The 26,831-nt window shown below is 33.4% G+C and overlaps 1 protein-coding gene across 2 annotated transcripts; it reads left to right on the plus strand.

Moving 5' to 3' along the window:
- The first annotated feature begins 8,589 nt into the window (after nt 1-8,589).
- On the plus strand, nt 8,590-17,648 carry LOC117330788 (cell wall protein IFF6-like). 2 transcript variants are annotated; one of them, XM_033889274.1, is made up of 11 exons: nt 8,590-8,750; nt 10,728-10,770; nt 11,431-11,475; nt 12,446-12,475; nt 13,144-13,173; nt 13,677-13,712; nt 15,180-15,224; nt 16,545-16,580; nt 17,067-17,129; nt 17,333-17,368; nt 17,512-17,648. In XM_033889274.1, exons 1-10 carry the CDS (start codon nt 8,658-8,660, stop codon nt 17,359-17,361), a joined length of 450 nt encoding a protein of 149 aa, XP_033745165.1. In that variant the 5' UTR covers nt 8,590-8,657; the 3' UTR covers nt 17,362-17,368; nt 17,512-17,648. The 2 variants fall into 2 exon arrangements, with proteins under 2 accessions (XP_033745165.1, XP_033745166.1); XM_033889275.1 differs by having other exon boundaries at nt 13,680-13,712.
- Nucleotides 17,649-26,831: the final 9,183 nt, after the last annotated feature.

The raw sequence follows: 26,831 nt of genomic DNA on the forward strand, positions 1-26,831 counted from the left end.
TCATACAATGCATTCTTCAATCTTGGTAAAGATACATATCATTGGTAAAAAAAGAACATTCATTATATGAAATTATCAAAAATAAGCTAAGAGGATGAAGCAATTTATTCCAATGCCTCCACTACTGATCGAATCTAAGAACTCTGGATAACTACTATTCTGCTCAACCAACAGACATATATATACTCCATATAAAAATAAATGTTTGGTTATGTGTTGTTTAATGTACAACTTATCAACAGGGGTCATTTATAGTTATGGACAGCCTTCCCTGTTTGTGACATGCATGCGTGTGGTTGATGTGTGCATAAATACATGTTTCAGGAGTCTGCAGTATGTTCATGTTTGTCTCCTTGTGGTATTAATCTGGAAAACTTTTAAACAAATTTAAGCTTGTTCCAGCACAGGCCACCTATGTCTTTCCCTTGGTTGTCCTATAGATTAAGAATATGGTCAATCTAATCTCTCTCATTTGATATAAACAATAAACGCAAAGAATATTTCCCGAACTATTAAGTGCTATCGCTTCACACATAACGTATATTACTAACTAGGATTGATGTTTAAACGGGAATAGACTACACAATCTTAACAAATGTTTGCATTCCAGGAAAAAACACTTTTGGGGGAAAAAACATGTAAGATTTTTTAAGGGTCAATCAGGTTAGTACAGACGAAGTTTTTACTGTATTTGGCCTATTTAAGGCTAAGTTATGGAAATAAGAAATAAAAAAAAAATAAAAAACAAACAAAAAACAAACTATTAGTTATAATTATTTAAGATCAGAAACATGACACCAACAGCTTAAAACATGTATGGAATGTGTTTTTCAGTCAGTTCTGTTGTACTTAGTAAACACATTAATTGTAAAGATGTAAAATTTAGTTTATTTTTACACAAATTACCAGCTTGTATTGCCTACCTATTTACATTTAGTTGATCTGTGTACAGTTTTTTGTTTTTCTTTTTTTTCTATTAATCCTTTTCAAGTCAAATATATACATGTATATATAAAAGATTATGATTCTTGACAACTTGACTACAGTAAGAATTAAATTTTCAACATCCATTGCACTCCACATACTGTTTGTTGACATGTTTGTGCGACAATTAATACATTTATTTATTAGAAAACTGTGTTATTATCTCTTGGATCTACTCAAACATTTCCTTCATTTCCCATATCTGTTATTAAAATGATTGTAGAACATTTGTGTTTGCCTTGATAAGATTTTTTTTAAACATTCATATTAACATATTTGAAGTGCCAATCCAAACTTTTTTTGACATGATACTGCAATACTTTTGGTCTGATATCAATATACAAAATGACAGATTTTATCATTTAATAGATCTGGCAACTACACCTTCTAACAGGTCAAAGATTTTTGATGAGACTAATTAATAAGTAGCCAGAGTTTCTTCTTGTCCCAACAACGGAAGTTAAACACTGGCAAGCTCTCATACAGTCGTTTACTTTGGTTTGGGAACACATTCTCAAATAGCAGATGATCACATGCTAAAATCAAGATTCGATTTTCCTTAACTTGAAGGGCTGTGACCTTTTATTTTCTTTCTTATGCATCTTATTCTAGCAGTTGGCTATTCATATTTGTATTCAATTGTTTTACATCTCATTATAATTCATCTTATGATATTTGAAAGCGTTCCAAAAATTATTGAGTCACATTGACTTCATCAAATTCATCCAGTTCAAGATTTCTGGAAGTTACAAAAGAGATGAAACATTACAAATTCATTTCTGTTTCCATATAAGTAAGATTTTAACATTTTATTGTTATAGTTGTTTTACTTTATATTGTTGGGAACTGGGAGCTTATTCATATAAATCAGATATACTTTAATATAACAAGGTTTGTACTTGCTTATTTGTATACTTATAATTAATTTCCTTTGATAATATATCCGTGAGATATAGTCCCTCACATCAGTCTTTACATTTATTTCTTTTTAATATCTTCAAAAGTTTCTTCTCATTTCATTTAGCTTCCAGTTTCTTTTGAGTATAAATTGTCATATTTGTTTGAATTTTGACAATTGGTTGATTTTCAAAATTCGCTTTTCGTTTTGCAATTCATCAATATTTTGCATGTCTCAATAACGTATGTATATACATTTTGTACATGCTCTGATCATGCTTGAATTTGCTTAAAACTTCTTATAATAATGTTGTTGGACATTTTGAATTGGCGGATGTGTCAAATCAGCACATACAGTACACTTCAGGTGTTATGGTTCTAATTCACCCTCAGTGTTGCGAGTGTCACTCGAGTGTAGGGGACTACGTACGGCCCGTGTTTCAACTCGGGTGTTTCTACCGGCCACCAACGGCTATCACCTGGCAAGTGTAGAGGATTAAGACCGTAGAAAAAGGTGTGAAGACTCGCAGCTGAAGACGTGGTCGTGGTCCGAGTTTTGCAACCTTTCACCTTTAACTGTTCTGATTGTTCACCATGTAACAATTAATTTACATGTTCTTTCGGATTTTGAGAAAACGTATATAAATACAGTATAGCCGTAGATTGGCTAAATGATCATCGATTCATACGTAATTTTCATTGATTGGTCAAGACCTCGTGTTCTGCTATTAATCTCACGGACGTCAATTATCACACCACAAATATACCTGGTCAGGCATCAGTGCGTGGGATGGTTATCAACTTAGACAAAACATTTCTGGTGTTTTCAAAATAAACACTTCCATCGCATAGCGCCATACCAAAGCACCTGAACCTCGTTCTGTAGCAAAAACTAAAGGCTATATACACATGTACATGTAAATATTATAAAGAATTTGTATATCGATTTAAGGGTGAACATGTAAATGGTATTGATTTGAGAAGTGTAACCATATATTTTAAACATTTGATTGCTGACACGAGTAATACTGCCAACGCTGCGAACAAATCACAATCCATAATTTTAACACCACGCACATAATGGTGCAGTGAGTGTCAATCAACGCACCTGAGTGACACGTATCTCTAGTCACGGTACAATGCACTTGTCACAGATCGACACGTGTAAATATTTCACACATACGTTGTTAAATATTTTTCTTTATATTGCATATTACGTACCATTTTAGGTCCTGAACTTCACATTCTATTTCACCGGTAAATATAATTCATTATAGCTATTAGCTATTATTATAATAATATTATAGCTATTAGCTATTATTATAATAATATTATAGCTATTAGCTATTATTATAAATTCATCATTACAGACTTACTTCAAAGTGTAGATAGAGCCGCGTAGCCCCATCGCAAGCTGAAAGGCATATACCCCCTCGCTCTCCAATCACAATATTGCTACAAATAGCACAAACACCAAGGCGGCAAAATGATAACATGTACATTACACATGTTCGGTATGAGTAGTACTAGCGGATCCAGAGGGGGGGGGGGGGGGTGTCCCCCTTTCAAATACCTGGATCAGGGGGGGGGGGTGTCCCCCCTTTCAAATACCGGGATCCGCGCCTGAGTAGCGTAGTGATTGATTTATTCTTATTCTTATCTAGAATATTACTTTAATTGAGACTGTTTAGTAAATTTAACTTTTCGATTTATCACAAAATACAGTGCAAGATACAAATAACAACATAGTGTTGAACTTCGCTTCTCTCGAGATCGTTAAAATGTGACATATATATAGTGTTTTGCTTTATAAGTGTCGAAATTTCATTTCCCGGTAAACATTTGCGCTACTTATGTAGGTAGGATTTAATCAAATAATTTGGAGTGTATATATGTACTATACATTTACAACACAATGCATCTGCTAGTATCAATCGTGATTTCACTACATAAAAATGTATCCCTGTTTTTCACAACATTGGGCTGTGGGCTGAGATACTGTAAGTTCAAAATGTAAGTCCAGCTACAGTAAATGTACCGTACAACAACAAACACATAACGATATCGGGCAGTGCACCTGTCAATCATGAGTCAAGTCCTTTGTTTCACTAATCCCCAACACTCTTCCACATCGTGTCGCGCGTTGTCAGTAAACAGGTGACCACTCGGGTTTTGAGCCTGTGTCAGTCGGTGTTTTAACCGAGATGCAACCGACTGAGTGAGTGGAATGAAGATTAGACCTCGCCACTGTGGCAGTGATTTGGGTCCATACCACCTGACGAGTACTGTATTTAATTCAAAATTGCAAGATCTCGTCAATAATTATGTATCATTGCTTTCATTTTAAGTTTTCTCCTTAAGGTTTTAATCTAATTGTGACAGGTTGTAATAGGGGATATAACTCCTCTGTGGTGGAATGCAGGGTCAGAAAGGGCATATAGTCCAATACAACATCCGTGTTGAATTGTTTTCTTCTGTATGGCCTATTCGATGATCACAATGTTTTCAAACTTGGTCTGGGACATTGCTGGCCTAAGTATTGTTCAAGAAACTTAAGACACTCTGCTGGCCCCAAAGGAGGGGGAGTGGGACCCAAAAGGGCGATTCTGCAATTGTAATGCACAATCTGTAGTTATGGTTCCAAATCATGAATGCTACTTGGTTTGTTTGAATGAATGACCTTTACCTTCATTAAATACCACTGGAGCCAGACATGCAAAAACCTTTTAAATCTTCAACTCAATAACCTTGAGGCCAAGATACCTAATATTGGGCCCGTAGTATGCTGGTGAAGAGATACAAAATTTGTTTACAAACGAGCAACATTGACGTATTTTCAAGGTCACATCAGACAAACATGTCTAAATGTTTTAAACTTTTTTTCTCTCAATATCAAAAAGAGGTCCAGAGAAGGTGATTAATGCTGGCCCATATGGCCTCTTCTTTGGTTGCTGCACAATACCTTAAGTACTCTTTCAGACTCGGATGTCAAAGGTCAATGCCTCTATTTCTGTCAAATGAAAATCAGTTGCTTGGAATACTACATGTAGCTTCAGATTTGAAAGTCAATCATTAAAGATAATGTAACTATCGATAGAAAAATAATGCACATATCAATCAAAGACCATGCTTTCCCTAGATGAACAAGAGGTCAAGGGTCATTAAGTTCTCTGGGCATGGTATTATTTTTTCTATTTATTGTTTTCAATTTTCTTGCATTTGATAATTGTAATTTTTTGTCAGAACCAACATCTCATTTGCAAACGAATTTTTACAGTGCAGCGCTTACGACTTTCTCAGCTATACTTTATTGTTATCAACTCAACAACTTCACAATACCTATTATCTGGCATCACAATATACAGCCATGAATGCACTGTTAGGCTAAAATTCTGTTTACAAGGTGCAAAGCAGCAAAATTTTCGCCCGGTGGCTATAGTTCTCGGGGCTATAAAGAGCCCCGGAGAGCTAAAAATTATTAGAAGCCAATGCTACTGGTCACACATTTTTTTTTATATTCTTTACGTAGTTGGATACGGCAGCATTTTAGATACTTTAATATATAAATACTTATTACCGGTTAGCTTGTACCTAAATAAGTATTTATATAATAATCCGAATCTTTATGTTAATGACCGTAGCAACTAAACAACAACTATTCTGAATACATATTGATAAAATTATATGATCTGAACACACGGGAACATTGTACGATGTTTACTTGCCGAAATGTACGCCAATCCAGACCGCCTCACAGCTTCAGGTCGCCGTCTTTGTTCAAATCAAAGCATCTGTGCGTTTGAAAGTGTCAGTATTGCAAAGCTTCCAAACGATCTTGTGATAAAAACAATTAAGATTAATTTCAATTACTTATGCTTTAGGTTAGCGAATCGTAGCAATCATTTACGATGGAACTTTAATGTTGCACTTAATACTGATTCACAATATTTTTATTTATGAATTCGATGACGTAACCGGAAGTCAACATGATATTAGAACGTGACCCGGAAAACATGACAATTATAAAAGATGAAGATCATTGAACATTACCGGATTATTTTCGCATTTTTTGAGACACCAATATGCTAAAATACAACGGAAGGTAACAATGATTTAGTTCATAGCTTTCGTATCAAGTTAAACGAACAGTTATTGCGTAAATTTCCGTTTTTGCTTCACCTAGTTGCCAGGGCTAGACCTACTTACGTTTTAAAGTTTACGGATACAGTGTGGTCATATAAATGATTCATCTTCTCAACCATAGTCGATCTAAATAATTAACCGCGGGATTTTTTCTATTAAGAACATTTGTACTTCTCAGGTACAGTGCATCTTTGTTTAAATATGACTGATCTACAGGTCTGATCTGACTACCCTCAGCTGACCCTGACCACAGGGCCACGTTACTATCGTATCCTTTTGTAAACACTTCATAATTAATGTCTGTGTATCCCATGTATTAACTTCATACTTCTGTTTACCATATGACTCTTTCTACTCTATAACTCATAACCTGTGTAAGGTTTACTGGTTATGAGTCACAGGGTAATCAGACACACATGTACAAGTATCAAGTGTATCACAGGTTAAAAGTCATAGGTAAACAGACATATAACAGGAGAAAAAGAAAACGTAGTAGCGAGACCGGGGTTCGAACCCAGGACCTTCCAAATTCTAGACGGACACTCTACCACTGAGCTACCCGGTCCCCGATGATCAACCCAGTCCAGTTCCGCAAGATTCCTCCCTCCTTTTATCAAGTCTTCGCCCCCACAGACAACATAATCGGATATCCCGTACCTTTAGCATCATCCCAATGCTTTAAACAATGATTTGGAAGCTCGCAAAATATGTAACAGGAGAAAGATAGTAGCCAGACTGGGGTTCGAACCCGAGACCCTGCAAACTCTAGACGTACACTCTACCGCTGAGCTACCAGGTCGCTGATCGATGATTCGTTTATTTTCATGAAATAATCCCAAATTAGCTTAAAGGATGATAAAAATGATTTCAATCAATGCCTCCACGACGGATCGAACCTGGGAACTCTGGATAATTACTCTTCTGTTCAACCAACACACATCTACTCCATATCAAAATAAATGTTTGGTTATGTATTGTTTAACGCACAACTTCTCAACAGGGGTCATTTATAATTATGGACGGCCTTCCCCGATAGTGACATACATGTGTGTGGTGAATGTGTGCATTGATACATGTTTCAGGAGTCTGCGGTATGCTCGTGGTTGTCTTCTTGTGGTATTAATGTGGAAAACTTTTAATTTTTTAAAGATTGCTCCAGCACTGGCAACCTATGTCTTTCCCCTGGTTGTCATTAAAATTGAGATATTTATTAATTTAATCTCTTTCACTTGATCATACAAAAACAGAGAATATTTCCCCAAATATGAAGTATAATCGCTTAACACCGACCTTGTAAAATAATAATACTAATGATCACACTAAATCCTCTGCATGCAGGCATGCAAGATGCCACGACTAATATAGAGAAAGATGATTCGCGCCCCTATAAATTGTGTAATCTACCAGGAATATCAGGTATGCCTTTGTATACTTCAATATATAACAGTCGTTTCTCCTATTTGGATTCTATGGAAACCGTATTACTTAGTTTTTTTTTCAAATTCTGCGTACATTCTTCAACAATACAACGTACGTTTATGCAAACAAATAACAATCACAATTATTTTAAGTGGGTCATTACAACCATGCTATATCAAACGATGCTAAAAATAAAAAGGTTTGAGGGTAAGATACTATTAACAGCAGCTGTTTTACAGACATTATTTAAAATTTTGAGATACAAGAGAGGCTTGAAAGTTTTATTCATGTTGCGGGAACGGAGGCACACACTAATTATTTGAAATTCTAGAGGCTACTAGATATGTCATTTATCTTTCTTTTGAATTTTTCTTAAATATTTGTAGTAAATGGTAAGGACTGACAATGTTAAAAAACGCATAAATTTGCATTCAAAGTTGGTTTATGTTTAATTTTTTCTGCGATGCGGTAGACGTTCACATTGCCTGTAACCTAAATTACCATACCACGCCTTTGAAATATAACATCAAAGTGGATATAAAAGGATTAATCTCGAAAGGACTTAAAGAAAGATTTTCAGGATTCTATCTGATTATGTTTAAACAAAGCAGTTATTTTAATCTTGGTGACAAACTTTCATATACCTTAGCTGTATATAAACATGCCTGAATAATCTAGGAATATCACTGAGGTCCCTGGTTCAAATGCCTAACTTGCGTTATTTTGATTGTCTACCAAGTCAAATCTTGACTTGATTATACATGCTTTCTATGCACTTTTAGACGCGGGAACAAATTAGTTACAAAAAAAATTATTTAAAAAATAACCCGTTAGATGTAACAACATCTAACGTTAGATGTTAGATAATGTTAATTAACATATGTCATTGCAAATGCAATGGAGTTTCCTGAAGGCGAATCCCATAAATGCGCTTGATTTGCCCGCCGAAGGATTTTGTTTAGTTAGCATATTTTAATTTTATCTAATGGTCTTCCCTAAAAAGGCGTTATACATATTTTATGTTTTCGTTCAACTTAGAGAATAAAAAAAGCTTGTCGCCCTTTTAATATTCATATTTTAAATGACGTCAATAAATTACTGTACTATAAATAATGTCTGCTCTTTGCAAACAGTTTGTCTTATTAAGCGAAACAGTTCGTACTTATTGCAAACAGACTTCCTGTGCAAATTCTAAAATACACTTTAGAAGGAAGATGAAGTCAGCTTTCCTCATTCCAATTGCCGTCGTGGTATGCCTTTCTGTTTTCGTCGATGTCCAGTCATTTGGAATCGGACATAAGAGAAGCGTAAGTAAACATTTAGTGACTTATTCTTCTATATTTTTTACAAGAAATTTACACTTTTGAAGAATATGTGAGCTATTTTTGAACTATTTGAACAATTCATGGAAATTATTTTTTTTTAACTTATAAACTTAAAGTATTGATTGTGAAGTCGTATAGGAGTTGCGTGGCTATTCTATTAAACTGAGGGATACTAAATCTACTCTTATTTGAATCTATTTGCATGTGGACGACATATCACTCCAAGATTGATTTTTTTTGTCTAAGGAATGTCTTTAACTAGATATGTTATACAGTCCTTGAAAAGGATTGTTACTACATCAAAAGTATACCATGATTTAATGACTTGTTATATACTAACCTAGCTTTGATCGAGGTTTCACCTGAAAACCTGATTTTTTATGTTTGATGGGATAGTGGAATAAATGAAATAAAAATTAGATACGGTAATTAAAAATATTGTCCATTTATTTCCAATAGTGCGCACGTCACTTAAATTATTCTTGTAAAATTAACATGAATACGAATAGTTTGCCCTAAAAAAGTTACTGATGATATACAGTATATAGCATGTATTTTATGAAAAAATAAATAATCAAAGATTTTTTTTTATAAAATGATTTGGCATAGAAAATTATTCCATATTGAATCTCGATATAATTTCTATCAAGAGTTGCGGCGTTTCAATCTGAAATAATAAATCACTCTAAATTGTCTTTTTGATAATGATAATGTTTTGTAGAGTGTTTAGATAAAAAGCAATTCAGCTTTAAAGAATATGTGTACTTATATAATTGTGAGTGCTGCAAGATGACCCATATTTCTAAGTAAAATCTGTCAAGATTGGTATATTGTGTTAAAGACATATTGCTACCAGGAGTTGGTGCAAATATGAAAAATATGAAAATATCATCTTAATAAATGATACGTATATAAAGTTAGCATCAGATAATACAATAAGAGAATATACTAATATCAGAAAAACAGTGAATCGAAAAGAGTGAAATCCAAATGTCAAGTGAAATGGGAAAACGGAAAACAGTTCCTAAATGCTAAACTGAAGAATTGTATACAATTGCGAAAATTCTTCTTCTTTAATTATTTCAAAGCTTCTAACCTATATGTATATTACTTTCCTTTGTTTCGACTACTTGTAAAAATATATCTGTTTTCCTTCTTAACAAGAAATACTATGTCACATTAAAATATATTTAAATGCAATGAAAGCTATGTCAGTTTTCTTTTAAAGAGGCTTACCCGCAGACGGACCGGTAAACGGCACATCTCTGATCACTAAATAAACTTCAGTACACGTTTCTATGTGACAAAATTAGAGGCTATCCGACTTTATTTCTTGAAAACAATTACAGAATATGTATTAAAAAGACGTTTTAAAACTCAACCTGAGAGGGAAATGTATGGAATATAACGGCAAATCTTCTTTGTAAATCGCCGCTGCCTTTGAAGTTATCACTGTGCGGCACTGTGCACGTGCTTGTTTCTTTGATGTGTCAATCAAATTAGACTCCACTTTATAGCGGGGACTTATTGCGGGTTGCGATTAGATAAATAATATTTAAAAAATGAGGTTTTAATATCACTTTTCAGCGTTTTATAAGGAAAATAAAATGAAAAACTCAACAATTCCAACAATCTGTCATGTGTAAAAAATCTTTTTCTATTAGCCAATTTTTCTGATCTCTCTGCGGGCAAGCCTCTTTAAGCAATTGTGTAATTATACGTGTTCGATGCTGCATGCGTATACATTCTGTATGTACGAATCTTAGGAAAGTTTAATGTAATATTTGTGTTGCCTCTTTTATGATATATTCATTCCTAAGGGGGGAAAATGAGATAAATATTATATAAGCATGCATACTGCATGGTGTCAATAGATTTCATGATTGTGAAAATATTACAAGGTTTCCTAGTATTTTGGAGGCAGATAATTGAAATTTACATGTAATTGTTTAAATGCAGGTGAAGGTTTCCGCGGAAGAGACAAAGGATGCGTCATCGAAATGTAAGAGATTTGTTATTAGTTAATAGAATGTTAAAGTTGTATGGTTTAAGACTTCGTTTAACAAAATCTAAAGAAGAAAAATGCTGCATCTTTGGCGAACGCTTGATATTTACACTATCATTCTAAAGTTTGATCACTGCAATTGTTTTGGCACAATCTTGTGAAAAATATTTTTTTTGTTTTCGGTGTCGGATGAAAAGTGGAAACGAGGACATGGTAATAGCTATGTTAATGAACAATATAATCCAATTATGATAACAATGAAATGAAAAAAAAAAGATTTTTTTATCTGACTTTACTATTTACCATTGGTCATATATTTATTCTGATGTCAACGACGTTTTGAATAAACTATTTAGAAATATATGTTTTAAGTCGCTGGTTTCTAATGTTCGTTCTCAAGGTAGTAATATACTTGAATATGTAAACGTGGTGATAGCTACAATAGAAGATGATTATGATTTACAAACCTACCTAATGTTTTAACTAACCTTTGACGGATTACATCGATATTTGTAATTCTGTTATGATAAAGCATAATTCAAGTTTAAATATTCCATTGAAAAAAACAGACAGCATCAGGTACTGTCCTTTTATAAAACGGAAACAAAATAATCATGTCAAGCACAATGTATTTTTGATTATATTATTTTTGCTTAGCATCGAGCAGCATGAGCCTTGAGAGCGCTGGGAGCAGTTCTGCAGGTAAATAAATTAACTTACGTTACGGTGAACTGCAGATTCAGTACCAAATTAGCGCACTGCTGAAGATTTTGTGCTTTGGATTTGTTATTGTTTACCACCGTGGAAAGGTTAACACAGTCCGAGGGCGAGCTAATTGCGTGTCTGTGTTAGTTGGCGTTTAACCGGCCATCAGAATGGATCGCGAAGTGACATAACAGTCGATGGCACGATATCACATGGTCTCGGCCCGTGAACAGAGGAAAGTATTGAGACTTAATTTTACTCAGTTTTTTTTTTAATTTTAATTAATAAGCATTCTTTTTCTCAAATAAAGTTCTTTTCGGTGGTAAAGTATTCATGATTTGTTCAAGCTCGACACATTAATTATTCGGGTTTGGACCAAGGATCGTTATTTACTTACTCATCGAGAAAAAAACGATCATATTGTGACATACTGCTTAACAACCATGGTGACAAACATTAGCTGTCTATTGTGTTCAAAATAATAGACAATGTTTTATCGATTGTTTTCATGACCATTTTTTAAAATAGCGAAAAAATGATGAACGAAGTGAAAACTTTTGTATTAGTTGATGAAACATAATTTGATAATATACCAGGCATTTTGACAGGATCATATTACGTCATATTTGTCATTTTGATAGTTGCAAGTGGCAGAGTGTACTGACACTTTAAATTCCATTGTATTCACATATCATTTCGATCAAAAGCAAAAATCACAAAATAGAAGCATGCGTTAATTTATTTGCTAACGAAAATATCCCAACCCCCTTTTCTTTTCAATCTAAAGGTAATTTTTATTTAAAAAATCGTGTAAGTTTACAAGAAGCTCAGAACTGTCCTTTTCTGGCGTTTTCATTGATGTCAACTGCAACATTCTTTTGTAATCAGCGATGTAGATGAAGTGTTGATTATGATCACTGAAAAAAAATGTGCCACAAATTTGTGAGAGAGATTTTTGTATTTTCAGTGGTGGATGAAGAAAGGAAACGAAGACAAGGTAAGAGCTCTGATGATGAACAATATTTTTTTTTGTCAAAAACGATCATTTCGGTGGTAAAGTATTCATGATTCGTTCAAGCTCGACACATAAATTATACGAGTTTGGACAAAGGATCGTTATTTACCTACTCATCAACGAAAAAAACGATCATATTGTGACATACTTTTTAACAACCATGATGACATACATTACCTTCCATTATGTTCAAAATATTTGATAATGTTTGTGGGTGTTTCATGACCATTTTACAAAATAGGGAAAAATGGTGAATGAAGTGAAAACTTTTGTATTAGTTCATGAAATATCAATGTATAATTTTCTTATTTATCAGGCATTTTGACATGATCACATCTTTGCCATTTTATTAGTTGCAAGTGTCAAAGTGTACTACGTAATTAAATTCCATTGTATTTAAATACCTTTTCGATTAAATTCAAAAATCTCAATTTCAAAGCATGAGTTAATTTTTTTGCTAACGAAAATACCCCCCTTTTATTTGGTTTTTGTGTATTTTTACAGGAAGTTTATAACTGTCCGTTTCTGCCATTTTCATTAATGCCAAATGCAACATTCTTTTTGTAATAAGCAATGTAGATGAAGTGTTGCTTATAATCAATGGCATATTTTTTGGTACAATTTTGTAAGTGAGATTTTTGTATTTTCAGTGCCTGATGGAGATCTGACAAGAAAACAACGTAAGAGCTCTGATGATAAACAATATAATCCAATTGAGATAACAATAAAATGGAGAAAACATTAAAAGATTTGTGTGTATTCCAAAAAAAAAGTAATATGAATTAATATCATTATCTTTTTTATCATTGTTTTTATCTAACTTCGCAATTTGCCACTGGTTAAAAAAAACATTATGTCAACGACTTTTTGAGAAAGCTATTTAGAAATATATGTCAAAAGTCGCTAATTTCTAATCTTCGTTCTCAAGTTAGTAATATACTTGAATATGTAAACATTGGTGACAGCTACAATTGAAGATGGTTACCACTTACAAACGTACCTAATGTTTTAACTAATTTTGAAAGACTACATTGATATTTGTAATTCTGTTATGATTAAGCATATTGCGAGTTTAAATATTCCATTGGAAAACAGACAGCATCAGGTACTGTCCTTTTATAAAATGATAACAAAATAATCATGTCAAGCACAATGTATTTTTGATTATATTATTTTTGTTTAGCAGCGAGCAGTAAGAGCGCTGAGAGCAGTTCTGAAGGTAAATAATTTAACTTACGTTACGGTGAACTGCAGATTCAGTACCAAATTAGCGCACTGCTGAAGATTTTGTGCTTTGGATTTGTTATTGTTTACCACCGTGGAAAGGTTAACACAGTCCGAGGGCGAGCTAATTGCGTGTCTGTGTTAGTTGGCGTTTAACCGGCCATCAGAATGGATCGCGAAGTGACATAACAGTCGATGGCACGATATCACATGGTCTCGGCCCGTGAACAGAGGAAAATATTGAGACTTAATTTTACTCAGTTTTTTTTTTTTTTTAATTTTAATCAATAAGCATTCTATTTCTCAAAAAAAGTTCTTTTCGGTGGTAAAGTATTCTTGATTTGTTCAAGCTCGACACATTAATTATTCGGGTTTGGACCAAGGATCGTTATTTACTTACTCATCGAGAAAAAAACGATCATATTGTGACATACTGCTTAACAACCATGGTGACAAACATTAGCTGTCTATTGTGTTCAAAATATTTGACAATGTTTTATCGATTGTTTTCATTACCATTTTACAAAACAGCGAAAAAATGGTGAACGAAGTGAAAACTTTTGTATTAGTTCATTAAACATAATCGGTTAATATGTCAGGCCTTTTGACATGATCAAATTACGTCATGTTTGTCATTCTAATAGTTGAAAGTGCCAGAGTGTACTGAATAATTAAATTGCATTTTAATTAAATATCATTTCGATCAAAGGCAAAAATCACAAATAAGTGCATGCGTTAATTTATTTGCTAACGAAAATATCCCTATTCTCTTTTCTTGTTCATCTTAAGACACTTTTGATTTAAAATTTCGTGTAAGTTTACAAGAAGCTCAGAACTGTCCCTTTCTGGCGTTTTCATTTATGTCAACTGCAACATTCTTATGTAATAAGCAATGTAGATAAAGTGTTGCGTATGATCACTAGACAGAAATTTTCGCAACATTTTGTGAAAGAGATTTTTGTATTGATCGTGTCGGATGAAAAGTGGAAACACGGACTTGGTAAGAGCTATGATGATGAACAATATAATCAAACTAACATAACAATGAAATGAAGAAAAAAATTAATAATTTTTTTTTATCGGACTTTACTATTTACCATTGGTCATAGATTTATTCTGATGTCAACGACTTTTTGAATAATTTATTTAGAAGTATATGCTTTAAGGCGCTAATTTTTAATCTTCGTTCTCAAGTTAGTAATATACTTGAATCTGTAAACATGGTGATAACTCCAATAGAAGATGATTATGATTTACAAACCTACCTAATGTTTTAACTAACCTTTGACGGATTACATCGATATTTGTAATTCTGTTATGATAAAGCATAATTCGAGTTTAAATATTACATACATTATATACATTGGAAAACATACAGCATCAGGTACTGTCCTTTTATAAAATGGTAACAAAATAATCATGTCAAGCACAATGTATTTTTGATTATATTATTTTTGTTTAGAATCGAGCAGCATGAGCTTTGAGAGCGCTGGGAGCATTTCTGCAGGTAAATAAATTAACTTACGTTACGATGAACTGCAGCTTCAGTACCAAATTAGCGCACTGCTGAAGATTTTGTGCTTTGGATTTGTTATTGTTTACCACCGTGGAAAGGTTAACACAGTCCGAGGGCGAGCTAATTGCGTGTCTGTGTTAGTTGGCGTTTAACCGGCCATCAGAATGGATCGCGAAGTGACATAACATTTTTTTGTTTTAAAATTTTAATCAATAAGCATTCTATTTCTCAAATAAAGTTCTTTTCGGCGGTAAAGTATTCATGATTTTTTCAAGCTCGACACATAAATTATTCGGATTTGGACAAAGGATCGTTATTTACTTACTCGTCGAGAACAAAACGATCATATTGTGACATACTGCTTAACAACCATGGTGACAAACAGTAGCTGTCTATTGTGTTCAAAATATTTGACAATGTTTTATCGATTGTTTTCATGACCATTTTACAAAATAGCGAAAAAATGGTGAACGAAGTGAAAACTTTTGTATTAGTTCATTAAACATAATCGGTTAATATATAACTATTAAGAAATATATGTTTTAAGTCGCTAGTTTCTAATCTTCGTTCTCAAGGTAGTAATATACTTGAATATATAAACATTGTTGACAGCTACAATTGAAGATGGTTACAACTTACAAACATACCTAATGTTTTAACTAATTTTGACCAACTACATTGATATTTGTAATTCTGTTATGATAAAGCATATTGCGAGTTTAAATATTACATACAGTATATACATTGGAAAACATACAGCATCAGGTACTGTCCTTTTATAAAATGGAAACAAAATAATCATGTATTTATTGATTTTATTATTTTTGTTTAGTGGCGAGCAGTGGGAGTTTTGTGTGTTAGGTGGCGTTTAACCGAGTATCAGAATAGAGCGTAAAGTGACATAACAGTCCATGGCATGATATAACATGGTTTCGGCCCGTGAAACAGAGGAAAATATTGAGACTTAATCTAACTCTATTTTTTTTCAATATTAATCAATAAGCATTTTTTTTTTTTTTTTTGTCAAAAACGATCATTTCGGCGGTAAAGTATTCATGATTTGTTCAAGCTCGACACATAAATTAATCGAGGTTGGACAAAGAATCGTTATTTACTTACTCATCAAGAAAAAAACGATCATATTGTGACATACTTTTTAACAACCATGATGACACACATTACCTTCCATTGTGTTCAAAATATTTGATAATGTTTGTGGGTTGTTTTCATATAATAAGCAATGTAGATGGAGTGTTGCTTATAATCAATACCATATTTTTTGGTACAATTTTGTAAGTGAGATTTTTGTAGTTTCAGTGTCTGATGGAGATCTGAACGGAAAACAACGTAAGAGCTCTGATGATAAACAATATAATCCAATTGAGATAACAATGAAATGGAGAAAACATTAAAAGATTTGTGTGTATTCCAAAAAAAATGTAATATGAATTATTATCATTATCTTTTTTATCTAACTTCGCAATTTGCCACTGGTTAAAAAAAAATTATGTCAACGACTTTTTGAGAAAGCTATTTAGAAATATATGTCAAAAGTCGCTTATTTCTAATCTTCGTTCTCATATTAGTAATATACCTCAATATTTAAACATGGTGACAGCTACAATAGAGGATGATTATAAGTTACAAACATACCTAACTTTTTAACAAACTTTTGACTTAAAATATTAATATTTGTAATTGAAAGAATTTTACGAGTTTAAAAATAGCATACATTATATACAGTGAAATTCATACGACATCATGTACTGAAAAATGAAAACAAAATAATCATGTATAGTACTGTGTAAATTTTGTTAAATCAATTTTGTTTAGCTTCGAAAAGTGAGACTAGTGAGAGCACTGAGAATACTGAGTGCGCTGACTGCAGTTCCGAAGGTATATACATTATGTTATGTAATGCTCCATCTCAACATTGTTTGACTTTAAACTTGAAATTGCATGTGATTTTTGTATTCCATTTAAGTGAACATTTGGAATTTATTTCAAAGATACTATTTTTAATGCCTGAGAAATTCGTGTGGCACAATGCATCACTTCATTATTTGTTACTAATTAGTTATTTATTACTTTCTTTACAGAGTTAAGTAAAAGTAATGAGAGCCGATAGGTACAAGGTAATTACCCAATTTCGTTATGTTATAAACATAAAACCAATTGCTAACATTGTGTTGGTATAAGACAATTGTTTATTCTAAAGAGGAATCGCGTACATGATTACTAGGTTTAGTATGGTAATGTAAGTTTTCTTCTCTTACAGGTCAGCAGATTACACGAGAGAGGAAAGCTGCCGAAATTGACATAAATAAACAAATAAATACATCAAAATAAAAAGAAGACATTCAAATTGATGTACATGCTATTGTTGTCAGATAATTAAACGAATTTATTAATGTATATACTTAGCGTACTTTTTTGTCTAATATGAACAACAATGCCTGTTTCTGGTTGGAGGTCAAACCAGACACCACTCCGTTCATTTAATGGTATTTACTTATCGGATTTTTAACAGGTTGTCCTCTCCGTTCCCGTTGTAGTTCAGTTGGTTTTGATGTCTCGATCGCTTCTTTTCAAGCCTCTCCCTTTTTGTGTCTCGGTTATTCTTTTTTTAAATAAAATCCCCATTAGATTTGATCTCACGTTCATTCTCTTTGGAAGTCTTTCCGTTTGTTTAGTGGTCTAGATTATTCTTTTAAATGTGTTCGTGCTGATTTTGATGTAGCATTCTTTCCTTTAAATGTTTCCCTATTGGATTTATTGTTTCGATCATTGGTATTGAAATTTCCCCAATGATTTTGGTGTCTCGATTGTGTTGTCTGGGAGTGACTTACGATTTGAAACATCATCAAACAAATTACATTGTTTGTATTTACCTTTACTACAAAACTGAGGACTTTATTCAGTTCCAGTTAGCCTACATACATGTATACTAGTAATCCATGGCGTCGATTAGTTCTGTGTCGATCTAAAGTGAAATATTGAGATAAATGTATTAACATCCTCATCTTCGCACCACGTGATATGCTATCATTGTACTAAAGAGGGTTGTAAATGAAACATCTAATAACTCCATTATCAAGTGCTAAAAACTCGCTCCATTAATTGGACGGATTAATCATTATTCATATTCTGGCAGTTCTATATTGATATTAATATTTTCTTTTTACGTCTTGTATTATAATATACTATAGACACAAAGCATTATACTTTACTGTAATGATAAGAAAGTTAAAAAAAAATAACAAGGGCTTATTTTACAAATAATCCTCCTACGCTATTTTTCTATAACCAATCCAAAGAATAATTAGAAATAATACACTACCTAATAGGCACAATAGGCTCATTTAATGAAAACGACATCTCATTCCCCACATCGGATAGCAAATTGCTACGAAACAGCGAAATATAACTAGATCGTGTCATGCACGTCCCATCGCCGAACATGAGTTGTCGATGCTACTTCGTCTCTTGTGTCGAAGCGCCGCTCCCGTTAAATGCATATATAACAGGACAGATGACGCAAGTCCGTAATATGTATTATACTTATATAACAGAAAGAGCTCTGCGGTAATGACGCTGCATTGTCCAACAAAATATGTGCTTAGTTAAAACACCCGGATCAAACAAGCGCTTTACATAAACACATGTAACACATTCTCTTCAGAAATGTTTCATCTTATTTTCAGCAGTCTTTAGTCTCTATGTAATTGATTAGTTTGAAGTTCTAATTTAACCAAATTTAGAAACAATATTATACCGACATTACGATCTCGCAATAAGAGCCGTGGTCACCATCAACCAATATATGGACGTTTCATATATCACAGAGGCAAGTGTGCGCCAATAATGTTTGTTTGAAATGAGTAAATTAAGATATTTAATCGTAAAAACAGTATTCCCTTGCCAGATGTAATTTCTTTCAACAATTCGGTTTTCCTGTCATTCAGTGAAATAAAATGTTACTATTGGCTCCATATTGTGTACTGGCATAGTTTCAGATTTCATAAAGCATTTATCGAATCAGGAAGAATTTGATTAAGCACTGCTGCAGTGAATTGAGAAGGAGTATGGGCATTACTTCACTGCATTTTCATTCACAAACCATCATCCCCATTATGTCATCCCGTGAATTTATCATTTCCACCGTAATACATTTTCTTTTTACTCAAATGTGAATAAAAAAACACATCGTAATTTAAAAAAATGAAATGCTAGCCGGTGATGTAAATACATGTTTATTTGACCGGTGATTGATACTATGCCAATTGCAGGTTTATCTGACTGGTCAGAAAATAATGTGATGAATTCACATGATTCGTTAGTCTGTGCTTTTAAAGGTATTGTTTAAAAAGGATGCAACCTATGCGCACGCAGTCTGCTCCGTTACTGACTACAATTAAGCTAGGCTAGGGTTGGTCATCAAACACAATGTATTGTAACCCCTGTAAAACAACAACAAAAACAACTTCCAAACAATAATTCTCGAAACATTGGTCAGTGACGAACAAACATCGATCATATAGTTCTGGTGTCGATCATGAAGTTCATAAGCATACTTTGGCCAATAAGATAACAGTACATTGGACAAAATGTAAAGTAAATCAGATAAAAATATCGATCCTTCTTAAATAGAGGAAACAAATCAACCCCAAGTACACAACTTAACTGAGTATTCAACATGCCTACTTAAATGGCTGAGAAAAGAAAAGGAGAAGCCTGCTGCCGGAAAAAATATTCTCATCAGATATCCAGGCAGGTAAAAGACTGACATAGTCATTCCTGTTGCTCTATGTTTTTACATGTTTAACGAGAATGATTAATGGTTGATGTTAATTCCCAAGATATATATTATACGATCTCGCTTTATCTCGTGAAATACTTGAGTATTTGTTAATGACATGAAGGTCACAGTACACAAGGACGAGAGAGATGGAATATAACAGGAGATATACAGGAAGGATGGAAGGAATGAAGGAATGAAAGGAACAAGGAGAAAGAAGAGTTATACTGGATGCTAATTGTGCAATCATGTCATTTTTTCACACGGCTCTGTGTTCTTTATGTTTATTTTTGAATATCAATACTGACAAACACCTATCCTTTCTTTAGTTATTGCACAGTGACAAACAGCGGGTTCATATCGACTTCTGTCCCTTCATGCTCCTGCATTGGTCGACAAAAAGACGAAATCACATACCACAAAACATAGTTTTAAGAGCAACAGTATATCTTTTTCAAGATTTGAATCATTCTTAAATCCATCTGGTCCACAGCTTCTACACGAAGGTCATATAAAGTGATACTCGAACTGAAAGAGTTATACAGAATTCAACGATGACAACAGACAAATTAGTGCCAATTGATTTCAAAATTACATGAAGTATTAAAGATGTATGTCTTTTTTCTTTACTTTTTAGAAATTCCTTTTTTCGTTAGAACTTGCTGTAAATATAAATGTAATCAGGTGAAGTTTTATATTACAAGTTAAAATTCAAAAACTAGAATGGTCTTTTTTGAAATCTAAAGAAAATAACAGGTGACAAAGGTTGTCTACTGTTGGTCTGTTTACGTGTTTTCTGATTACCACCTGTCTATAAAAAAAGAATTAATATTTTCCGCCTGTTTAAAATCTATGACGTCAAACTAAATATGTTTCAAACGACGACGTCAAACCTACCGTATTTCTTTGATAAATGGCATAATCAATATCGCCTGTCTGTATTTTAAGGTTTACAACAAAATGACGGTCTCTAATAAATGACGTCATATATACCGCTTGGCGATGTTTTATGTTTACAATAAATGACGTCATACCTACTGCGCCATATACCGTCTGTCTGTATTTCATGTCTAGATCAGATTATGTCCTACTTACCGCCTGTCTGTAATAAATAACGCCATAATTACTGCTTGTCTATATTTTGTGTCTATAAGAATTGACGCCATCCCTACAGCATGTCTATAATAAATGACGTCACATCGCACAAACCTCCTATCTTTAATTAACGACAGCATGCCTACCGCCTGTTTGTATTTTTGTAACAAATTATGCCATACCGCCTGCCTGCATTTTATGTCTGCGATAAATGACGTCATACATACAGCCTCTCTATAATGAATGACGTCACACCTACCTGTAATTAATAAACGGCGTCATACTTACTGCATGTCTGTATTGTGCGTCCAAATCGTCGAATATCGTCCTCTGGCCCTCTTATTTCTCAGATACCAGATTTTCATTGATTTCGCGAGTTTCCACGTTTTCTATAATTTTTATGCAACTACCTGTATACATGGAAATTGAACAATGCACGCGTATAGCAACAAAAAAGTAGGAAACTGAAATATATGACGTTTGCACCTATTTCTTAATTTACATGAAGCAAAATTAATTATTTGATCGCCAGAGTTATTCAAAGTGGCGATATACAATGTATACTGGATATGTGTTATATACTTCCAAATGTGTGGCTTCGAAGGCCGTGCTGCGCTTAAAATAGACAAAACTCTAGATGATTATATAAGCTAGACTTACCAGATTTCAACTATGTGTTTTTACAGATTTAATCAAAATTTAAAATGCAATGAGATTATATATAACATTTTCTTTCTAATAAGAAATAGCATCTGCTCCTCATAGCATTCATTATGGAACATGTTATGGTAAAAAGTGTCTGCCTATGACGTCAACATTTAAAAAACAGAATACCTTCTGACGCCGGATTATGGCCGATTTGACATTTCTGTCTTGACGCTTGGATGTGGGCGTGGTCATGTGGAAAGCAGTGGATGGGCGGAGTACTTAGTCCAACCTTCCTAGTAGAGGCGATCTACCAATACATTTATCTCCCTTCACTAAGTCTTCACTCACAGGCACTTGTCTCGTCTATCGATACACCAAATTGTATATTGAGTGTATTGACAGACGAGACGAGTGCCTGTTTTTATAATTACCGATTTGACTATGTACAGCCGATCTGATTGTCTACTGTCGGACTTCATGACTGTTTTATGTCTGGCAGAGAAAAAGGATGAAATTAGTGCATATATAAAACAAACATATGGGAAATGAAAGATTGAAATTTGTTTTACATCTGACCGAAAAATACGAAAACTCCTTTTTTGGAGGAAAAGTTAGATTTAAAGACCCATACTACCAAAGAAATATATCTAACATGTTTACATTTTGAACTCTTCACAGTATTCAGACTTATGTACGCAACAACCTATCGCAAATGAAAAATTGGAAGAAAATGCCTGCCAAAACGCAGACAGATTCTGCCAAAAAGAAATGTAAAAGGAACTGGAATCGGCAATACTCCAGGATTTCCTTGGGACAATAATTGATTTGTTGGAACTTAGCAAGAAAAGGAAAGGAAATAGACTCGAATTCAGATTTTGCCCGACAGCTACTTCCTTGCTGGTTAGCTTTTCCGTATTCTTCGAACGTTTTCAACTTCACCGATCTGAATTTTATCGATGTTTTGCTGTATGCATTTAAGTATTAAGTTGTTCTTATTTATCAGTTATTACTAAACTATTTTGTAAATATGAAAGCACTATTAGGCAAGTTCACGAAATACTCGATATATGTAAACAACGGCCATGTATGTAGTTTATGTGCAGTGCATGTGGTACAAACGAGTTAAAAAGTCGTACGAACGAGATAAAAAGTCGTATGAACGAGTTAATTTTAACGTAAGGAGAGCATTAAAGAGCATCCTGGATTTCCATAAATACATGTGTGCAATTAAACTTTTATGTCATTTGGGAGTATGCGGCTTTAAGTCGCATGAGCGAGATAAGAAGTCGTACAAACGAGATAAAAAGTCGTACGAACGATATGAAAAGTCGTAAGAACGAGATAAAAAGTCGTCCGAGATAAAAAAAGTCTTTAGAACGCTTACAAACGAGATAATTAAGTTGTAAGAACGAGTTAAAATGTCGAACGAAAGAGATGAAAAGTCGTATGAACGAACTAATTGAATTGTACGAACGAGTTTATTGATATCTGATAGAAGTCGACCATCTTCAATCCGTAACACGCATTCAAAAGTTGAACCAGGACCTAAGTTTGTATACATATACGTGTATATCCATAAACAGAAGAGTAGTACCGAGAACAAGTGTGTAATACTGTACATATTTTAGAAAAACAATATTATGAGTATTGCTAAGACAATACATGTCCCTGCCGGCCATGGCAAGCAATCAAGATTCAACAATTTTCAAATAGGTAGCCCTGTCGAGAGTAAGAGTTATTATCCCCTTGCGCAACGAGTCGCCGAGGGTATAATGAGATCTGACCGTACTAAGTACATAAGTACTTAAATAAGTACAAACGTACGTAATATATTTGTCCGGACTATAACTTTCAAACCAATTTCATCACACTTCATACACATCAAGATCACATCAAGGCAGAGTGCAGTACGCAAGAACCGTAACTTTTGCTTCCGTTTTTACAGAGTTATTACTCTTTGTGAAAAAAAATCTTCTTACACCAAGTATTGCTACAAAGATTATCAAAACGAAGCATCCAAGAATCGTAACTCTTGCTTCGGTTTTCATAGATATATTCCTCTTTGTATAAAAATTACTGACAGTATGCTTTTCTACAGAGGATATGAAAACGGAGTGCAGTATACAAAGTTGGGTTAGTAAGTCAGGGTTTGCCGCTAGTGGGTTATAATCGTTCTGCGATGCCTTGTTTACTACCGGTGCAGACAATATCTATAAAAGATTATCGTCTACTGATTATTTAGTTTTTTTTTTTTTTTTTTTTGTAATGAAATAAGGCAATAAGAAATAATCCACTTCGATATCAAGTCTACAACCCTTTGCTTTTGGAGTATACCCTCTTCTATGTCACAAATTTACACAAAAATGACATTGGTTATTTAATAAGCTAATATATTAGCGGAATATTATATAAATACTTATTTAATTACAAGCTAACCGGTAATAAGTAGATACATATTAAAGTATTTAAAATGCTGCTGTATTCACTACGTAAAGAATATAAATAAAAAGAATGGGTGAAGAGTAGCATTTGGTTCTAATCATTTTTCATCTAGGGAAAGCATGGTCTTTGATTGATATGTGCATTATTTTTCTATCTATAGTTCCATTATCTTTAACATTTGACTTTCAAATGTGAAGTTACTTGTAATATTCCAAGCAACTGATTTTCGTTTGACAGAAACAGTGACATTGACCTCTGACATCCGAGTTCGAAAGAATAGTTAAGGTATTGTGCATGCAGCAACTCAACAAGAGGCCATATGGGTCTGCATTAATTACCTTCTTCTCTGGGCCTCTTTTTGATATTGAGGAAAACAAAGATTTAAACATTCATGACTGCTGTGACCTTGGATGTAGGTCAATGTTGTTCGTTTTAAACAAATTTTGTATCACTTCACCAGCATACTACAGCATATTACCTCAAGATTCCTAGACACCAATTAAACCAGCCAAATAGATTGTGATCATGAAATTATCCATACGGAAGAAAAACAATTTAATAGGGATGTTAGCTTGGACTATTTGCCCCATCTGACACTCTCTTCAAACACAGAAGAGTTATATCCTATATCACAAACTGGCACAGTTAGATTAAACCCCAAAGGAGAAAATTGTTTTAGTTGGGTAATCTTGAAATGAAAGAAAACAGACATAATTATAGATAAAATCATGCATTTTTGAACTGAATATGTGCACATCTGACAGATCTGCCAATTCAAAATGTCCAACAACATTATACGAAACTTTAACCAAACTAAACCATTAATTGACATTATTGTTAAAAAGGTAGTAGCAGAGCATTTCTATATATATGTCATTGAGACATACACAATAGTACATGTATTGCAAACCAAAAAGCAAATTTTGAAAATCAACCAATTCTCAAAATCCACTTAATATGACAATTTTTTCTACCAAAAGGAAACTGGAAACTGAAAGAAACGTTTGAAGATATTTAAGAGAAAAATGTGTAAAGACTCATGTTGGGGGCTATAACCACAGAGATATTATCAACAGAAAGGAAATTAATTATAAATATACAAATGAGCAAGTGTAAACCTTGTTATATAGGAGTTATATATCTGATTTACAAATGTATATGAATATGTCCTCTGCCCCATACAATGGAAAGTAAAACATCCATAACAATAAAATGTTAAAATTTTACTTACATGGAAACTAAAATGGATTTGTTAAGTTCCCCTCTTTTGTAACTTCCAGATTTCTTGAACTGGATGAATTGGAGAAATGAAATTAATGTGACTCAATAAAATAACCTATTGCATTTTTCGTCCACTTTCAAATATCATCAGATGTATATAATGAGGTGTAGAATAATTGGAAACAAATAGATATGGCAAACTGCTAGAATAAGATGTATATGAGAGAAAACAAAATGGCATGCATAGCACTTCAAGTTAGTGAAAATCCAACCCTTAATTTAGCATGTGATCATCTGTCATTTGAGAATGTGTTCCTAAATAACTGTTTGAAAGCTTGTCAGTGTCTAACTTCCGGTGTTGGGGCAAGAGGAAGCTCTGAATACTCATTCATTAGTCTCGTCAAAGGTATTTGACCTGTTAGAAGGTAAGGTTGCTAGATCTATTGATTAATAAAATCTTACATTCTGTGTATCAGACCAAAAGTATTGCAGTATCATGTATTTTCGGATTAATACACCAAATATGCTAATATGAATGTTGAAGAAAAAATGTTTTCTCGTTACTGCAAATACATATGTTCTACAATTATTTCAATAACAGATTTGGGAAATGATGGAAATATGTCTATGTTTACACAGTCCATTAGAACTGACTGAGAAAAACCCATTCCATGCATGTCTAAAGTTTCTTTTGTTGTTGTCACTTCGATGGCCAAAGGTTGCTGTTTTTTTCAAATACAGTAAAACTTTGCCTCTAACTAACTCGACTGTCCATCCCCGTTTAAACATCAATCCTGGCCAGTAATACAAGGTATGTGTAAAGCGATTACTCTTAATATTTGGGGAAATATTCTCTGTTTTTATATCAAATGAAAGAGATTAAATTGATAAATATCTTCTTAATTTAAATGACAACCAAGGGAAAGACATAGGTTGCCAGTGCTGGAACAAACTTTTTTTTTTTTTTTTTAAAGTTTTCCACATTATATAAAATACCACGAGGAGACAAACATGAACTTACCACATACTCATGAAACATGTATTATTGCACACATTCACCACACACATGTATGTCACTATCGGGGAAGGCCGTCCATAATCAAAAAATGACCCCTGTTGAGATGTTGTACGTTAAACAATACATAACCAAACATTTATTTTGATATGGAGTACATGTGTGTTGGTTGAACAGAAGAGTAGTTATCCAGAGTTCCCAGGTTCGATCCGTAGTGGAGGCATTGATTGAAATAAATTGTATCATTCTCTAAGCTAATTTAGTATTTTTTCATGAAAATTAATGAATCATTGATCGGCGACCAGGTAGCTCAGTGGTAGAGTGTACATCTAGAGTTTGCAGGGTCAAGGTTTGAACCCCGGTCTCGCTGTCACGTTTT

The sequence above is a fragment of the Pecten maximus genome, chromosome 7 (assembly GCF_902652985.1).
Source record: "Pecten maximus chromosome 7, xPecMax1.1, whole genome shotgun sequence".
NCBI lineage: Eukaryota > Metazoa > Mollusca > Bivalvia > Pectinida > Pectinidae > Pecten > Pecten maximus.

Coding starts and splice junctions, on each gene's coding strand:
- LOC117330788 (XM_033889274.1), top strand. CDS start 8,658: ATGAAGTCAGCTTTCCTCATTCCAATTGCCGTCGTGGTATGCCTTTCT. Junction 13,174..13,676: donor AGATCTGACAAGAAAACAAC/GTAAGAGCTCTG, acceptor ATTTTTGTTTAG/CAGCGAGCAGTAAGAGCGCT. Junction 15,225..16,544: donor CGCTGGGAGCATTTCTGCAG/GTAAATAAATTA, acceptor AGATTTTTGTAG/TTTCAGTGTCTGATGGAGAT.